The sequence below is a fragment of the Metarhizium brunneum genome, chromosome 1, assembly GCF_013426205.1.
Source record: "Metarhizium brunneum chromosome 1, complete sequence".
In the NCBI taxonomy this organism is placed as follows: domain Eukaryota; kingdom Fungi; phylum Ascomycota; class Sordariomycetes; order Hypocreales; family Clavicipitaceae; genus Metarhizium; species Metarhizium brunneum.
The window spans coordinates 7510269-7529253 of NC_089422.1; the positions used below are offsets into that span (position 1 = coordinate 7510269).

At 52.4% G+C, this 18985-nt stretch overlaps 3 protein-coding genes across 3 annotated transcripts; 1 reads left to right on the forward strand and 2 right to left on the reverse strand.

Moving 5' to 3' along the window:
- Positions 1-18: 18 nt before the first annotated feature.
- G6M90_00g022880 (uncharacterized protein) lies at positions 19-2488 on the reverse strand (the record flags this gene model as incomplete). Its single annotated transcript, XM_014692781.1, has 5 exons — positions 19-1567; positions 1627-1819; positions 1888-2085; positions 2155-2326; positions 2399-2488. 5 exons carry the CDS (start codon positions 2486-2488, stop codon positions 19-21), a joined length of 2202 nt encoding a protein of 733 aa, XP_014548267.1.
- Positions 2489-5014: 2526 nt separating this feature from the next.
- On the reverse strand, positions 5015-6470 carry G6M90_00g022890 (uncharacterized protein; the record flags this gene model as incomplete). The annotated part of the gene is made up of 2 exons (XM_014692780.1): positions 5015-6321; positions 6380-6470. 2 exons carry the CDS (start codon positions 6468-6470, stop codon positions 5015-5017), a joined length of 1398 nt encoding a protein of 465 aa, XP_014548266.1.
- An 8108-nt stretch (positions 6471-14578) lies between these two features.
- G6M90_00g022900 (uncharacterized protein) lies at positions 14579-15865 on the forward strand (the record flags this gene model as incomplete). The annotated part of the gene is made up of 1 exon (XM_014692779.2): positions 14579-15865. One exon carries the CDS (start codon positions 14579-14581, stop codon positions 15863-15865), a length of 1287 nt encoding a protein of 428 aa, XP_014548265.2.
- Between the last annotated feature and the right edge of the window lie 3120 nt (positions 15866-18985).

The following is an 18985-nucleotide window of genomic DNA, read 5'->3' on the forward strand; positions in this document are numbered from 1 at the left end:
ATTGCCCAGCCCAGCTCCTCACTGCACAGTTAGTTTATTCACCCTCTTCTCCATCGACTTCTCAAATTCCTCAACACCACCCTCCAGCGGCGTCATGCTGCCCCCCTTCAACCTGTACACGATCCTCCTCCGCGGCGCCGCCTCGCCCTCCTCGTCGCTCTGCTCGCCATCATCCCCGTCGTCATCCAGATTACCCTCCACGACCCCCCTCACAAACCATCTATCGTGACTCACCAGCACGACGGCGCCGTCCCAGCCATCCAGCGCGACCCGCAGCGCCGTCACCGTCTCATAGTCCAGATGGGTGGTGACCTCGTCGAGGATCAAGCAGTGCGGCCGCCTCCAGAACAGGCGGGCAAGCTCGCACCTCACCAGCTGCCCTCCCGACAGTTTACACAGGGGCGTGTCGGAGGCGACGCGGCCGGGGAGGCCCAGCTCGCCCAGCAGGCCGCGAATCTCACCCTCGCCCATCTGGCCGTCGACCTCGCGGGTGAGGAGCCCCAGGGCCGTCAGGGCGGGATCCGCCCTGCCCACGGCCTTGATGGCCTCGACAGCATGCTGCGAGTAGTAGCCCAGCTTGAGGCGCGGGTGGGTGGTGACGCTGCCGGCCGTCGGGCGCGCCTCGTCGACGAGCATCCTGACGAGGGTGGTTTTGCCGCAGCCGTTGAGGCCGAGGATGCCGATGCGGTCGCCCATGCCGACGGTGAGGCTGGCGCCGTCGACGACCAGGGGCAGCCGCGGGCCGTAGCGGTACGAGGCGTTGTCCAGGGACAGGAGGGAGCCGGGGAACCGCAGGTCCGGAGGCTCCGGGAGGGCGATGACGACGGGACGCTCCTCGGGGGGCACGTCGATGTCCTCGCGCGCCGTGTGGAAGTATCCCACCATGTCGCGGTTGAGCTTGAAGCGGTGGCCCTTGGCGCTGACCTGCAGGCCCATGCGGTCGTCGAGCTTCTTCTGGCGCGACTTGGCCTGGCGGATCTTGTTCTGGTCGTCGTTGGCCTTGCCGGCCTTGATGTTTTGCGCAATCGTCTTTTCCATGTGCGCTCGCTGCTTGGCCTGCGCCGCCTTCATCTTCTTGAGCCACAGCTTGCGCTCCGCCTGGGAGGCTTCGTACGTCGGCAGGTCGCCGTGGAAATAGGTCAGCTGCTTCTCCTTGAGGATCATCAGGTCAGTGCAGACGGAGATGAAGTCACGGTCGTGCGATACCATGATGACGGTAGGCGGCCGGTCCCCTTCCGCGAGATGCTGCAGGTGCCGCTGCAGCCACACGATGCCCAGCAAGTCGAGGAAGTTGGTCGGCTCGTCGAGGATCAGTATGTCGGCGTCTTGCAGCAGGGCCGTTGCCAGAGCTGCTCGCATGTGCCAGCCTCCAGACATGCTGGAGATGGGCTTGCCCATGCGCTCCTCGGTGAATCCGAGGCCCGTCAGGATGGTTCTGGCCCTGGTCTCGATTTGTGCGATGCGCGACGGTTCGACCTGGATCTGGAGCTCGGCGAGCATGTCTGCGGCTTCCTGGGTTTCTGCCTGCAGTGTTTCGGGTGAGATTTCGTCGCTTGACTGGTTGATCCTGAGCACAAGGTTAGATGCACCGACTTTGTTCACATGCGGAAATCTCATGAAACGTACATGACATCTGAATCGGCAACGACCTTTTCAAACGCCACCAGGGCCTTTCTGGCCTGCATTCCTCGAGCACCACTTCTCAGCCTGGCCTCCTTGTCCATGCGAAAGAGGCGCTTCTGCAAACGATGATGCTTAAGGGACCGCAAGGCTCGTACAGGCCCGAATGGATCCGAGGCATCAACACCGTCGGAAAGAGCTGGGGGGGTTTTAGCAAAGGGTCACTTTACGGGGCTTTTAAGAAGAAGAAAAATCGTGAGGTCTTACCTTTAATCTCCTGCTCGATGGTATCCCTCGCCGTCGCCCGGTCAATGACCTCCTGGAGCACACTGGCTTCCGCTTTCCGGCCTTGGCGGGAATTTTCATCACCATCATCGTCCGTCAGCTTCGTCTGCTGCAAGATGGCAATCCTGGTGCCTTCAGGGATGCCGGGAATGAGCTTGTCCGCAATAGCTCTCAGCAAGGCTGCGCAGAAAGGTGAATGGTTAGTGGCGACTGGGCGGCAAAAAGAGGGCGGAAGGGATGGAAGCGTACTGGACTTTCCAGTCCCGTTACGGCCGACGAGTGCATATCTCTGTCCTTCTTTCAGGAGGAGCTTTGCATTGGACAAAATCTCAAGACCATCGGAGCGCTTGGACTTGGCCTTTGCAGTGGACGAAGCCTGCTCGCCTGATGTGACGAGGATGTGCAGACCTTGAACGTCGAGCTGTGGAGGGGGGTTAGCAGACGGACAATAAATAACACTCGCAACGCCAAGTTGAAGAGAGCTGTGAAATACCTCTCGGTAGTTGGGCGACTCGATATGGAATCGCGTCTGCTTGGCAGTGCAGAGGATGGTGGTGGCGGATTCCGCCGCCATGGACGTCATTGTGGTCCAAGGAAAAATAAAATAAAAATAAAAATGAAAAATGGAAACGCAGCCGTCAAGGACACACAGAGTGTATGAAGCAAGTACAAAGAAATATGTGCAAGGAAAGCAGAGGGCTCATGAAGCGGCTGTGGCTGCGGAATGCAAGTGTAAGTCGTCGAGGGCAAGATGCCATGGAGGCTTTATATGGAGAAGCAAGTCGCTGGTAAATCTCATTCACCAGACGGCGGGCCATTCGTCCCGATGGCAGATGTCCGTCGATCCCTGGAATGAAACGCTGAAAAAGCGGAAAAGGCGACGTCAGGACCCCGGCTTCCAATCTCAAGATGGCGATGCCGACCCTTCATCTCAAGAGTCTGCTCGGCATACATGTGGTACAGTCTGATGCCATCTCCTGAGAATCCGGCACTGGTCATTGGGCGCACCAAGTCCAGCCGGCTCGTGACTCACGCCGAAGCCGAATCGGGAAAGTCAAATCTCCACAAGTCGCAAAAGCTGCTTGGCCGAGAAAATACAGTACTCCGTGCGCCGTACAATGAAAATATGATTTACAGGTACTAGTATGGGCACAGAAGAAAATTTCAACCCAGTCGATTACTTGGGCTCGGTGCAACGCGTGCCGACCTCGTGCAGTTTGGCTGCAGTCACAGACCGTCGCCCACGGCAATGAATTCCTTGTCCGTTTCACGAGTCACGACATGTCCTCACGCCCCAACCTCAGGCCCGTCACCCAAGCATGCCGCTGCGGCTCTGCTGGTGCTCGAGGCTGTGGTCTGCGCACAAGTCGCGGTTTGTCCTCGGCGTCGGTGCCGGGCCCCGGCGTCAGGCCGCGGAGAGAAGCCGGGCGGCCGGGTCCGAGGCGCAGAGAAGGCGGCGCCCGAAGAGACGGGCGGCGAGTGTGGCCGCGCCGTTTATGCGTGGGTCGCGCCGTCCCTGACCACGGGCTGCCGGGGTTGGGTTCCTAATTAGTAATAGGCCTCCTTGGTTTGGAGCTTGGACGGGCATTTCTGCCAAGCTCCTCATGTTTGTTTGTACTAGCCACCGGTGTCCGCTTTCTCAGCGGCCTCTATTTCCACCAACGCCGAGCGGGCTCTCTACATTCCGTGCCAAGGTGTAAGGGACCCGTGGGTAGAATCAGGTACCCAAGGAAAACCCAGGGATTTAAATAAAGTACAAATGGGTGCCTGTCAGAGACATGGAAGATATATTAATAAGCCATCATATACTACATACGAGGGACTAGGGTCTGAAATGGGTACCATGAAATTACTCCCCATCTTACTTATGGGTGCCCATTGGCACCCGATTTTACCCTCTACTCCGTGCCTTTGGTCGTCTCATCCTGCCGTCTTGAAAAACAACGACCTGGGAGACAGCTCCCAGAAGCCATTCCCATCGCTGCTCGTCGTTGTTCTCGATTTGACAACCGCCGTGCTGGCATTGCTGGTCGTCAGTTTTGCCATGTTGTAAACTTGTACTTGAGGGGATCCATGTCTGTGGGACTGGTGGGAGTTTCGCCAGTCCAGCTGATTCCGCTGGGCGAGGCGCTGGGAGGAGCAGTAGCGCGAATAAAGCAGTCTGCGGAGGAGACAGAGGAGGAGTATCCTGCCGCCGAGAGCGACACATCATGGCTCAAGATTCGTCTTCTTTGTACGGACGGGATGAAGTGAGTTCGGAGCTTGGTGCCGGCAAAAGAGTTGCTATGTGCGCAAGAACAGGCAGACAAGTCTCCTTTCTACAGAACCACGACGCAGTCAGAACTGGACTTTTGGCAATGGTAGATGCTCTTTGCTGCTTACATTGCTCCATCTCCTCACTTTCGCGTCTGGGGCTTCACCATGGACCCCGAGTCTCTATCCTCGAGGCCGAGTGATACCCTGTGTAGGCGCATCATCGCCGCGACCTAACACCAGTTTTGTTCTTCCCGGCACTGTTGGCGAGAATATTGACCCCTTCCAAGTATACACAACCGATTCCACCGCCGAGACTTCACACTGGGTTCGTCTTGGGCAGTTTATCGACGCCAAAGCACAAGGGCTGGATACAAGATTTAAAGAGGATATGCTGAGCAATGAATAAAGCAGTTTTTTTTGTGACGAGGGCTGTGTTGAGGAGGCGTGCCGGTAGAGTCGTGCTTCCGGAGGAAGCCACGAGCAGGTACGGCTTTTATGTTATTTTTTTGTGACTGATTGATTATAGAAGCTCCGGTCTGTTTCAGCGTCGATAGGGATACGGAGAAGATGGTGCGTGGCACGACTGAAAATCAGTTCAAGAACCACACTATTCTATCCATAGCCCATCGGCAATAAACTGTCATCAACCACGTCAAAGTAGTTATCGTGGATTAGAAAACTGATGGGGATTGGGAAAATCCCACGAGAACCGCTTCACGAGACGGGCAAGTTCAAAAGCGCTATGGAGTGCTAACCACCTTGATGCTACTTTACAGTCTTGCGGCGAACCCAGCCATGCACGCAGGTCAATTCCGACGCTCAACATATAATCTCTATGGGCTATCCAAGCGTGTCATTTCTCAGCTTCTGTCTTATCCCTCTCCACAGTGATGAAACGCCCCTTGCCAGCCCTCATAGCGACAATATGTCTCTCAATGCACTTTGCCGTGTCAATGGCTGACGTGTATGCTGCTTGATCTGATGCCATCGCATCAATACCGGGCGCCCAACCCGTGTAAAGCCACAAAAGCGTCAGCTTGCCCCAAGAGCCAGACCAATCGATGTAATCATGGCCGTCTTTCAAATGAAGCGCCTTGAACCACGTGGCACATCCAGTGAGATCTAAAAACTCCAACTTGTAAAAGTTCTTGCTAAGCATTCTCAACACCAGAAGTGCCTCGCTCCAGTCATGATCTAGCGAATGAGAATAATAGTTTGTGCCGGCGTACGGTATATTACGGCCTTGAGGCGACGAGACAGTAGAAAATTTAGCCCACGGAGTCAAGCAAGGCTCTGGCCAATACGCCAGACTCAAATGCGTGACTGAAGGCAGCTTCGACGACAATGACAAAAGTTGCTTCCACGAGACGTCTCGAGGGCCTCTGGGATCCAGGGCCAGCGAAAGATGCGTCAAGTTGGGAAGCAAAAGGCGCGGAGGGCTCGGGCTGGTATCGACAGTTTCCCAAGAATCTTGAGGTTCATCAATAGCGTTGGGTTCGACGACGCTGAAGAGGACATCGATTACGTCTTTCAGCTTCAAAGACTTGCCAATCGAGGCTGAGAGGTCCAAGCAGGTAATTTCAGAGTTTGCTCCAGACTGACCATCCAACTCCTCGTCGCTGAATACATTCTCAGGCGGCTGTAGAATTACCCTCAAGTCAGAGATCGATACGCCACTATCTGACGCAACGCCAACATATCGAATAAGAGCTGGCTTGAGGTGACTAGGCACAAAGTATAGATGATACTGATTAAAAACGCGATGAATGTCCCAGTCTGCAGCCAGGCGCCTGAGAGTGAGATCAATCAAACTGCCCGGCTGCGGTAGCGGTGCCCCTGGCAGTGTGGATCTGTCAACGCCAGAATAACTCACGCGGAGCGACCGGGAGAGTGAGTTTGAGACATTGCCATCCTCGCGCCCTCCTAACAGCCAGCTGCGAGGTGGCGCTGGGCCGGCAGGTAGTCTGCGGCCATGGCTGTCAAATCTTTGACGAAGAGGTCGCCGTGGAGCAGGCGATGGTGTCTCGGGGATCTGAAGAATCTCCCTGATGGCAGGTGGAACGCTAGGCGAAGTCGCCGGCAGAGATGGCGAAGACGACGGTCCTGCACCTGCGAGCCGTAGATTTGCAAGAAGTTCGTTCACGCTCTTGGAGGCTTTATCTGGCCGACGGTAAGTATCAGCGTCATTCGGGCTATGGCTATACTGGAGGAGACTCACAACCACCAGAACCAGAGGACGACGATGAACTCGTCGTCGACGTCGCTAGGGATGGCTTGAAAGGCTTGATGCGATTTCGTTTCTTAGGCATTCCCGAGCGAGAGCTTCCCGTTGCGCAAGCGTACCAAGCTCAAAAACTCGGTTGGCAAACGGTCAGTAGTCAACGAAGCCAGTGACTCAATGTCATCGACGTCGTTGCCTTGATCTCAACGGTCGCCTCAAGCTTCAGGCTGCAAAGGTGGGAGCCCCGCCGGGCAGCCAAAGGTCAGCGTTGATTCGCCACCATTTTTACTAGCTGCTCCACCTTTTTCTAATCCTGGCCGCCCAGCTTCAATCAGTCGTTTGCCAACATCCCGCACGGCCAAACTTCATGTCCCTTGACTAGTGCTCGCCTCTTCGTTTCATACCCGGCCCGAATATCCTTCGACAAAGGCCTCAAAACGGCCCGTGTGGAGTTGTCCAGACCGCCTCCACCATGCGAGATAATACGTGGATGTGAATCCTGCCGCGTTCATCCCACGGGTTGAAACCGGATTCGACTTCCGACTAAACCTCGACAAGGCGAATGAGGCCAACTCCCATGCCGTGATATCACCCCCTGCTCAAATGCCAACATATTTGGCAACGTGACCAAAAAGGCAGCCAGGAAGGGCATCGGCCCTTTATTAAAGTCAGGCCATTCATCGCATTTGTTGGAATAAATTGAGAAAACAGCATCTTCTGTCGTGGCCGGGTTTCGTCCCCCGTGTTACCACCAGGCAAAGGGGGTGGCATTCCGAGTTGTTGAAATTCAGTTCGACTCTACATACAGAAAATGCGTGAGCACGCTAGGCAGAGTGCCCACCGGAGAATACCCCCAAACTTGTCTGCCTGGACCATCTACAAGAGCTGATCTTAGTAATTCATGCAGGCCCGACTACCCAGGATTGTAATATTTCGTGACAGTACGGCGCATATACTAGGGTACGCCCTCTTACAAAGTGTTTACTAAGGCGGGCGACATTGCAGAATTCCCCCTTGATCAAGTTCCGGCCGCTTAGGTACAATCTTGTCTGGGATCAAGTGTCGCGTATGAGATGCAGCAACTCCCATCGAGAATTACATGATTCTCCCCGCTCCATTCTCCCGTCTTTGATCATCCTCCTAGTCCGTTTTGAGGTCCATTTTCAGAAAGACGAAGCGAACGGATCGGGAAGCCCGCGGATCCTAAAGTAGCAATTGGAGTAACATTGGCATCAACCAACAGGGTGTCCATTTATGAAACCCAAACGAAAATGAAGCTGATCGTTTGGGGAATAATGCGTCCTTGGTACGTGCGCATTCTCTGAAACTGAGTGTTGTACAAATAAGAGTTGGGCCGTCACACCTATGCTTGCTGATTCTCATGCATGACAATCGGGTCGCGAAGTTCAAGCTTGCGGCCGAGGTTTCTGGTCTGGGCATATCGGAGCTGCCTTCCCATCGGTTTTATATGAGTCTACTTCATGCAATCTCTCAATAGTACCAGCAAAGAAAAGACGCAACCGGTCTCGCGGAATTGGCCCTTTGTTCTGGAGGGTGGACAGGAGGTGACCTGACAGACGGAAGGCCATTGACAGTGTCTTGAAAAATATCACAAACCATTCCATCCCCTTTACAGTATTTAGTCCCCTGCTACGTGTCCCGAGGCCTTTTCTTTCGAAACCTAGGCCAAGCAAAGGACATATAGAACAATGTTTGCGTTTCCTCAACACCAGCCAATCTGAGCCGGCAGTTTAGGCCTGACGATCCGATAGTTTCGTTAATCTGTTACAGACGCATATGCCTTGGCTGTAGGCATATATCCCTGTTTCCTCGTGTTACCCCTGTACGGTTCATCCAGCCGAAAAACGCGGACCGGAAGACAAGTAGGGATCAGGCCACGTTGGCCCCTATTTGTCGAGACTAATATTTCATTTGCGCGGAACGGCTCACAAGAGGCTTTCAAGGAACGGTAGCCTATTTTGCACGCAAGAGCATCTGCCAAAGGTTAGCCAAGTCCTGCTGAACCTGTTTTCCCTAGCAGATAAGGACAGTAAATTCTAGGAAGGCCCCCTTTACATACGGATCAGGATTGAGAAAAAGCAGATTCCGGCGACACGACGCGTCAATTCACTTGAAAGCATTACTCAATAAGTTAGAGCTACTCCATCAAAGTTTCAATCTTTTCTGTTGACCCTGACAATCATAAACTGCAAAGCGCTTTTCCGTTGCTCCACAGCATGTATCTAACCGTCAGGAGATCACCCCACTGGTAATGCAGTTGGTATATCAAAGTCTCAGCTGCTTTGGCATGGTTTTTTTTTCATCTCTATACATTTGCAATCCTAAATTGGTTGCTCCCAGTTCTTGAAGCAGACGGGGGATTCTGAGGATCTTTTTGCCCCTATTACCACACCCTCGAGTGTCACCTGGCGTTGCTGAGTGTGACCATACAAAGTGCGGAACCATCTTCGAGTGCCCGGGTGATGTACTGGGATGTCGAATATCAATAGTGAATGGCCAGCCAGCCAGTTTTCTAGCCTGGGGCATAGAACCTGGGGCATGGTCCGGGCCCGTTGATGAAAATTGATCGCTTAGGCTATAATTTTGGACAAACAGCCAATTTTTGTTTCATGTGACTGTTGGCGCGGTCCCAACACTTGATGTAGTACTGTTTCTTTTTCCGCTTCTCCGTAGCCTACTCAGCCTTTTGTGTTATCTTCCATTTCATGTACGGATTGTGCGGGGATCCCAGTCAAAAGACACAAGGCAACTACCATTACTCGTCTGATATTTCACTCATCTCGATGGCGCATAAATGTAGAGGATACCAGGATACTGGACCAACACTAGTCACTATAAAAGCCCAGTAGTTACACTGGCAGGCACCGGAAGCGCGTCGGGCTGCCCGGATATATTCCTTGAGCCGATACGAGAGGGGTGCAGCTGAAGGATGGCACGCCATACAAGACGGTTGTTCCCATACCCGGCGCAGTTTTGAACTCACTGGCGGCGAGGACGGGCGGAGTAATCGGCTATCAATACAGGCGATTGGTGCAGCTAGGTGAAGAGCTGGATCGAGGTCAAGGCGGGCGTGATTGGCAGCTTTGACTACTCCGTAGTCAGTCAATCAATATCGGGAGCCATTCCAGGCCATTCTCGAAAGAAGGCATCTTGCCAAAGAAGAGTCGAGCCGATTTGAAAGCTGTTGGACAAAGTCTCCTACATGCTTGTAAACACCATTAGCCCGGGAAGGGGGCATGAATCCGCTTGGGCTCCCATGGACTAACACTAACATGTTGGGACATAATGCCGCCATCTTTGAATGGACATGCCGTGAGACTTGCTTTTATCGTATCACCAGGAGCTCAAGTTGATGGCCACTCCCTACACTCCCCCCTGGGTGCATGTCGCGTGGCCATGCGGAAGGCCCGAAAACCCGGGATTGGGACGAATGCTCGGTGCAAAGCGTCAAAATAATAGGTGCTGAGTCTGGCTTCTATCATTAATCGCAATTCGGGTTTGTTCTCGTTATCTGAGGTCAAGTGCTTTTTTTTTTTTGGCAACACAAAGGGTGGTCCAGTGTTTGCCTCCTTCCGCAAGTATTTATTCAATCGAGTTCGTGGGGATTCGCTCCTTCCCGGGCAGGAACTGGGAATCTGGCTCTGCTGCCACGACGGTGATTTGGAAGCAGGCCCTGCGAGGCAAAGAGTCAACTTTCTTTTCCAAACAAACCTAGCATGAAATTGTGAGACCAACATACCACGTTTCATAGCCCCAGGCGTGAGGTATGTTCGAACACAGTCGTAGTGTTTCTGATGAGCTCGTCACAGAAGCGGTGACATCTCTCAGACATGCAACTACCCGTGTCGCCGCCACCTCTTCATCAAAGCCTAACTTGTGGCCTATCAAGATAACGGACCGTAGAATGAATCCTGCTTTTGGCCGTCGGGTGGCAGCATCGCCATGCTATTGGATACTGCCCATGGCAAACAGGCGGCCGGACCGAGCAGTCGGTAGGCATGACCTTCTGTAGCTCGGCCGAGAGGAGTTCTAACCGTGGACAGGCAATGATGGACGCCTCCTTGAAATGTAGGAGAAGGTCAGTCGCTGTGACATCTGCATTGGGACGGGCCTGATGCAAGAGAGGAGTGTCCTACTGATCTACCGGCGTGCCTCTTTGGCGGCCACACGGGGGCGCCTGTTTGAGGTTTGAGGTTCGAGAGGCCTCGTCCGCTCTTCTGAGTATTGGGAGCCAGCCTGGGAATGATGAATATTACTGACCAGCTCTGAAGGATTTCACATTGAGTTGACCGACACGCCAATGCCACGTCAAGACGGCCATGCCCCTGCAGCTTTTCATGGCTCTCTATCCGCATCGCTTGAATGTGGCAAGCGGAAAGCCAATCCCCTGACTATTGCTTAGCTCCGCAGGTTTCCTGTTCAATTTGGAGAAAAAGGTGTGTTGGATTCGCCAACAAGGGTTATTATTTGGCCATGTCCCGTATCCTTTTCGTATGATTCAGCAACCCTTCGGCCTTCTACTCAAAAAGGGACCAGACCTCGCAACGGGTCTGGTTTGTTTGTCTTTCCGTCTTTGCCGTGCTTTCTCAACTTGTTCATGTCTGCTTGCCATCATTGAAACATCTCTCTGCAGACGTCATCTTATTCAACATCCATTACTCACCTGCCTGCGTGCTGGGAGGTGATAGCCTGTTTTTATTATCCATCCTTTCTCTGGATGTCGTGCTACATCTACCATCTCTTGTCAGTTGAAATTACGAGTACGAACCCATCTTCCCACGCGATACACACCAGCCACAAGGGTGCGAAGTCGGCGGCTCAGAAACCGTTCTTCGCCCAAGGCCGGACACACACAGGGGCCATTGTTACGCGGTGCCTGCTTTTGCCCTGTCATTCGCAGCTTGGTACCAGCTGACAAGAGAGTGCTGTTTAGCGAATTGAGATACTGAGTTATCTCTCGTAGTATTCGAATTGGATTTGCGATTGAGTCTCTTTGCCTCCTCATAACATCCACAGTCTGAATTAGATGCAACAGCATTTTCTCCCGAGCAGGTGGGTCAGGTTATTAGAAATTCGAAGCATGTCCTTCCGAGTTGCTGCGAGTATTTTTGTCCTTTGTCTCTCTGTTTTTCTCCTCTTCTTCTTATTTTTTATTTTTCATTTTTGGCTTCTTGGCGAAGAAGATGGCACCACCCAAATGACAATAATAGCCCTTGTTTATCAAGGCCTTGGCACATCTTACAACGCAATACTAACAATTTGTACGATAACAGGGTTCTTGGTTGTGATACGTTGTAAAATACACCACTTTACAACATTTCAAGCGGGCTTCCTGGTGGGAGAAGAACAAAAAAACCCGTGCTGCTTGCCATTCCTGGTTTTCAGTTGGAGTTTTAGTAAGTCGATCGATAGAGTCGATACTCTCACATAGTGCCTCGTCGTCTTGTCATGTTAATTTGGTGACTATGGATAGTTTCCGGGGCACACGGCCAATCTCTTGATGCAAATTTAAACATCTCGCGTCGATTCATTAAACCTGTTTTATTAGGGGCCTGGTTATCATAGTAGTACGAGGCTCCGGATTGTATGTGGATGCTGTGTTGAGGCAGCGAATTGATATTACAGCACGGACAAGTTTGGCTGACGCCTATTTTCTATCCTCTAGGTCGTTTGGTATATCATAGTATCGGACATTCTACTCGGTATTCCTTTCAACTTGATCGAAATCGGCCCGGGCACATATAAGCTTTCTAATGCATCCACAAACCTCCAAGGTAAGGAAGAGTTATCTCCGATCTCGTCAGGTACTTGCCGGAGACTTTTCATTCGGTCTCTTCGAAAAATGGAGAAATGGAGAGAAATGGAGGCTTGTCACGTCACCAGGGGCACGCCATGACTGAGCCCAAAGGCAGCCAGAAATTTCGCACTCCCTGGCGGCATTCCCGAGTGCACCAACTCCAACTGCCCCAACTGCAGAAATTGGTCCGCAATGGAGTGTATCCACTCCTTGAAGGTATGTTCAATATGTTGAATGCTCTCTCCCACCGTTGACCCCTGCAGATGGTAAGTGGTGGTGGTCTGGGCTGGTGGCCGGGCACAGAGTCGTGCTCCCTCTCGGTCAAATCACGGCCCCCGTCTTTGATATTCCGGAGCCAAGTATTCAAGATGCGGAGAGATACATGGACAGAGAAAGATATGGACGTGTTGATGCAAAATTTCCGTCATTCAGAACAAGGCGGCAGGCAATCACGTCGAGCACATCCACAACAACATCCACTTCCATACCCCGGGTGGGTTCGTGTAACGTCGAGGAGCACACCCCGGGCGATGCGTGGCGTCCTTGTTCCGACAACTCTGCATAATCCTTGCAAAGTCCTGCACGCCTGGCTACTGTGCCTGAAGCTCTGGGAGCACGGGAGTATTCACAAGTACTGTACTCGGTGTCTGGACCCAGCTGCATTACCCTGCCTGATGCGCGTCCACCTAACATGCAGAGGGATCCCGAACTGGAGGCCCCCGGCCACCCTCAGCCTGCCATTGATGTCTTGCCTTGAATACTGGGGTCCTTCTGGCTAACAAATCGGAAAGGCAGATGGCTATATCACGGGTCTCTCGGTGACGGCGCCTGGATCACTCCCCCAAAACAAGTCCTGTTGTGGCTGGCCAGTGCTGTCTTCTTGTACAGATCTTGGTGTGGACAACCATGCGAAGCGGAAACGTGAACTGACGTCTTGCTTGCTTACAGAACGATTACAACTCCTCGCCGCCGCCATGTGCGGAACTTGACTACCTCGATATACAACCCCCGACGGGAGAGTTGAGGTGCGTACACATTTTCATTGGTAGCTTGTTCTCGTTGCAGCTAGTGCAGCACTGGGAGTGTCACCGTTTCCTTCATTACGGTCTTGTTTTCTTATTTGTTCAAGTCCCCTTTTAGCTCTGGTCTCATAGGCTGGCCTGGCTAGGTCGCATTGCGAGCACCAATCTTCCCCGACGTCTGTCGATACCCTGGGAGCTTGCGCTCGCATGGTCAACAGATATTAAGATACTTGGACGAGAAGCTTTTTCTTGCCATTTTTTTTAATTCACTAAACTCAATTAAACATATTGATCATAAAACATACACATACACATACACACACAATCACGAAGAAGAAGAAGAAGAAGAAAAAGGAAGAAGAAAAGAAGAGAGAGAGGAGAGGAAGAAGAAGAAGAAGAAGAAGAAGAGGGAAAAGAGTCCTCTTTGTGTAAACTTTTGTCGTGGGTCCTCCTGTCCTTTGAGTTGGTCTTTATAAACCTCTTGTCGTTGTTCAACATAGGTCAAGGCGTTTTGAGCCGCCCGAGTACCTATCTACCTTGCCTGCCTGTTTCTTCCCCATCGGCTTGTCTCGTGCAACCTAGGCGTTGGCAGTATTACCAAGAAGTTTGGTGGCACTCGAACACATTGTTTTGCATGGGAAAGGCAGGACAGCATCTTTTGTGGTAGTCAACTCCCATGCCGTAATCTCAATTTCGAGCACTTCTCAAACTTACTGCATCGTCGAACCGCCCGCCCCAGGCTAACCAATGGATAGATACAACCAAGACAGCGGCCCGTCGTCGCTCGCGATAGATGCTCACGAAGCGTCACCTCTTCTGGGCATCTTCCACCCAAATAACAGCTATACGCACGACTCAAGCAGCTTCTATCCCGCCAGTGGGTCGATCTTTCCAGATGGCAGGCTGCGTCTGAATACAAAGTAGGTAGCCCGGACCATGGCACCAACCAACATCCATCCGTCCATCCATCCATCCAACATGAACAAGGCTCAAGACCCCAAGAGCCAAAAAAGTCAAAAGCCAAAACAAACTAAGCCTAAAGACAAGGGGAAAGAAGAAAGAAGAGGGGAAAAAAAACTTACTTGATTGTTTCTTGTCAACTTCTCTAACTATTCCTATAGCTCTACTCCGTCGACGGGCATGGCACATGTCCAACTTCACAACCACCGTACTACGACCCTGCCGCATCTGGGCCCTCACATCAATAACTCCCGGGACCAGTTTCCCAACTCAGTCGCACCATATAGACGAGTGTCAGATCAATTTAACCGGTCCCCTTCCTTCCACGGATCTAGAAGACAACAGTTGACTGGGTCACAGAACCCATTGGCAGGTTACACGCCTCCCGTCACAAGAATGGATTCGTCGCATCAGTTTAATCACAGGCCCGGGCAAAATGACGTCCCTCCTCTCCTACCCATGGAGATGATGGGTACTCTGCAGTATTTGGACCCGAATATGACAAACATCAAACCAGACATCTCGGGCGTCATCGACAAAGGGCCGTTTCTGTCCTCGGATCGGGAATGGACGTGTTATAGGCGGAACTATCTGGCGTGCATTTGCTCCTTCAGCCTCAGTCCTAGTTATCCCGGCCCTGGGATACAATTCACACCTACACCAATGACCGGGACGAGCACGACGCAAACGTTTCAAGTCTACGGGTTTGCCATGTGCATATCGGCCGTAGTGGCAGACAATGAACAGCACGCCATTGAACTTGTCCAGCACACACCAAAGAGAGACAAAGGCCCAATATCCAAACCGTCCAAGACTCTCATTGCGCCAAAGACCAGCTCAACGCCACATAATCCTTCGCTTAGCATATACGGGGATGGCTCAGGCCTTTCCAGCTCCCGGAGTCTGTATGCCGACGGATTCGGCGGTCAGACCAACGTTGGCCAACAGGTACCAACCGAACATACCTTTGAGCGTATCCAGTTCAAGCAGGCAACCCAGAACAATGGCAAGAGACGGGCGGCGCAACAGTACTATCACCTCGTGGTCGAGTTATGGGCAGACGTCGGAACGCAAGCCAGCGACCAGTTTGTCAAGGTTGCATTTCGGAAATCGGCAAAAATGATTGTTCGCGGCCGCTCCCCGGGCCACTATCAAAACGAGCGACGCAACAGCCAAGGAAATGGCACAGGCGGTGCCGCTGGCAGCGGAGGATACCGATCCATGGGCCCAATGGGAGATTTTGGCAACGGTTCTGGCATGACGGGACCTGGGCTCGGAGGCTACAACTCAGGGTACGACGGTCGTGGCACCAATTACAACAACGTCAGGCACCAAGAAATGTCTCCGGAGAGCATCTTCTCCTCGGGCGACGACAAACCCTCCAACAAGACATATCAGTACTATGCTAGCGGAGCAGGGTCGTCCTCGTCGTATGAAAGTCATAGCGACAGGGTGGACTTGTTTGGCCACAGAAATGGCACAGACACGTTGCACTCGAGCCTTCCGAACCACGCCACCAACGAACGCAAAGTCAAGCCCGAGTTTGACTTCAACATGCTGCCCAGCCCTTTCAGCGGGGGGGCACGGACGGACGATCATCATCGAGAACGTTTTGATGGCCGGCCCAGTCCGGGTGGCTTCTACCCATCAATTGTGCCGCCAACCGGACTTGGCGCTCTTTGAAAAAGCCACCCAAGCCGGAAATGCGAATAGTACGTCCTACTGGTACTACTATAGTAGGCTAGTATCACTATAACGGAAACGGCGCTAGCCAATACGAGTAAAAGCAAGTGCCTTTTTTGGTTTCAACTTGTTGCCACGCCCACAATCTTGGCCTGTCATGCATGTGGTGTTTGAAAGCCACACCAACCAACGACATCTCACACTTTAGAGGTTCAGAGAGGGAGAAAGAGGGAGAAAGAGAGAGAAAGAGAGAAAGGGCAATTTATTAGCTAAGACGACAAGGGGTGGGCAAAGACAGACTCTTAGAAGGGGACCACGCCCCCTTTTTTTTTTTGCTCGGATTTTTCGGGGTTTTTTTTTCCATATACTTTTTTCCTACTCTTGGTCGTTTTTTGATTGATTCTTTCTCGGGGCACACTAATAAAACTCGGATGAGCAAAGCTTCAGGCGCGGGCTAATTGGCACAAGTGTTTTTTCGTTTGATTTGGCACAGAGTAGTTCAACTACCTGCAAGACGGAGTGCACCCAAAGACGACGCGGTACACGGTGTATTCTGGGCCTGCCAGGGCCTTGCGAGGGATGGATGGGAACACGACCGCCGGGAAACTACATCACTCGCAGCACAAGTGGGGAAGGACGGGTATTGTTTGCATTGGCTTTCCCGCAAAGAGGTTGAATGGGGTCGTGGATCTGGTGAGAGGGACACGAAAGTGTGCAATTTTGTATGAAATTGATGGCGGTGTGGGGGATTTGACCTGGCTTGTGCTGGACTGCATCCCTGATGCGGATCAACAAGGGGATGGATGGATGACGGATGGGAGGATGGATCATGGATCATGGATGGCAAGGAGCAAATAACGAAACAACTTTTTGGATCATGGCAGGGCAAGTGTTGCGAATAGGTTCTCTCATCTTCTTGGTTTTCCTGTTTTAATTTTCTGTACTTTGAATACCCGCCTTGGTCGCTCCCTTGCCCTGCCTTTTTTGTCGTTTTTTTTTTATATTTCTTCGACTTGATTATTTCTCTTTCCCAGTTGCCTGTGTCTTTTTTCGGGGTCTTGGTTGGCTTCTTGTTCCTTCTACATCATCGATCTCAAACAATGTCCCCCTTTTGCATACTTCCCGAGACAATGTCTCCAAAATGGAAAATCTTGGAGTAACCATTAATAGGCACGGGCGGGCCTGGCATCCGGCGTGAACGACATCAAAGACTATTTTATTTTATTTTTTCCTTTCCTTTTTTTTTTTTTTCTCCAGTCTATTTATTTTGCCCATTCTTTCTCCTTGGTTGGCGCTTGGCACCAAGGGAACCACACCAGGATGCTGTCATGAAGCAACGACAAAAAAAGAATGTATTAAAAAAAGAGCCAGGGCAACTTGGGAGCAGGCAGGGGGAGGGTGTGGCTGCAGACCTGGCGGGGCCGGTGCAGCGCGGCGGCGACGAGGATATGAACGGAATTAGCCATCTTCTTCCTGACGAGGTATTTAGTTGTTTCCTGTAGTCTCCTTGGTTGTTATTGATAAGCAATTTGTAACCGCCTTTGCCTCCTTTGACGGCCGTCTTCATTCGTCCAGAGCTGTTGGAAAGGTTTGAAAGGGGGGCCTGGCAGCGGCGGCTGAGGAGCAGGAGCTGGAGAGGGAGGAGGAGGAGGAGGAGAAGAAGGGAGGAGGTCCAGAGTTCCAGGCCTGCTTGGCCCCCATGACGCATCCTGACAGGACCTGGTCTCCTTTGCCAGCCTCCATTCTTTTCGGTCACAGTCACCTGGTAGCCCATTCATGGAGGCGGAAATAGACGCTTTGGCCATTCCAGGCTGGGCCAACGGCACAAGAACAGGAGGAGATGAAGACGCCAGCAAGAAAAACCAACACCTTGACATCCATAGTGGGCTCAGACCACCGTGACTAACTGACCAGAATGTCCAATCATGCGCGCAAGCAGCCGAGTGCGAATAGCGAGTGCAAGATGGAAGGTGTGTATAGGCGTCAGTGGCGCGCGTACGGAGTAGATGACAAGGCTAAAATAACAACAACAACAACAACAACCACCACCACCAAGAAAAGAGAGAGCCTTCTCGTGGCAGCAGCCAACAGCACGGCCCTGTCAAAGGACGGCGGCCTATTGCGGAGCCGAGACCTTGGCCCAACAGGTGCTGGATCCTCGTATGAGAGAGAGAGTGTGTGTGTTGGTTTGATGTGATAAACCTTATTTCAGTTCGCCGAGTGTGCGGTTGCACGTTGGTTGTGCCACAACCACGGGCGGGTGACAGCAATCTAGCATGCTAGTATGTATGTACATTACATACGGAGTACGGAGCACGGAGTAGGCACTGCTGCATTGTAGTTCATGGTCGCACAGCCATGGAAATACCTGGGTAGCATGGAGGGAGCACGACTCCGTATGCCCCAGACGGGATGGGCCCCCTTCTCGGATCAAGATGCAGGCATGCAAAATGGCCAGTGTCGACATGATTCCAGCAGCCTGGAGTGTGGGAAGAAGGATGCGCCAGTGGGCAGGGAAGCAAGGTCTCCGGTGCAAACCAAGATTCAAGCAGCGATGCAGCTCGCTCCAAATACAGCATGCGTTTCCCCTAATGTAACTGACAGGCGCCAATGCCGGTTCATCCCATGCCAGTGTATGGGAGCACGGCGTAGGGGAGTACGGAGAACGGAGCACGGAGTAGGGAGTCGTACAGAGCTAGAGCTGTAAGACAAGATGTGCTTTTGAAAGAGACTCATTACCAATTTTCTGTAATTGGAAGTCGGAATGTCTCGAGGGACTTGTTGACCGAAAGGCTAGGATGAGCCACACCTGGACTGCTCCGTAATGGCTTGTTTGTCTGACAGAGTCTCCTGCATACATACATACTCCGTACTCCGTACAATGTATGTACGGAGTATGTACCGTACAAATACTAGTGCTCCGTCCATTACCAGATGAAGTGGCTAACACACGATAGCGCCGACACATTTCCCGGTCAACGACCGAGAAGCGGCAGGCAGTGGATCAGGCAGCGGCAACGCCATCGTCCCTCTGTGGCGGACATGCCATGTATCCGGAATATGACTATCCGAGTTAAGACCAAGGGCCGTCCGCCGCTAACGCGGAGAAGCCGTCCATGA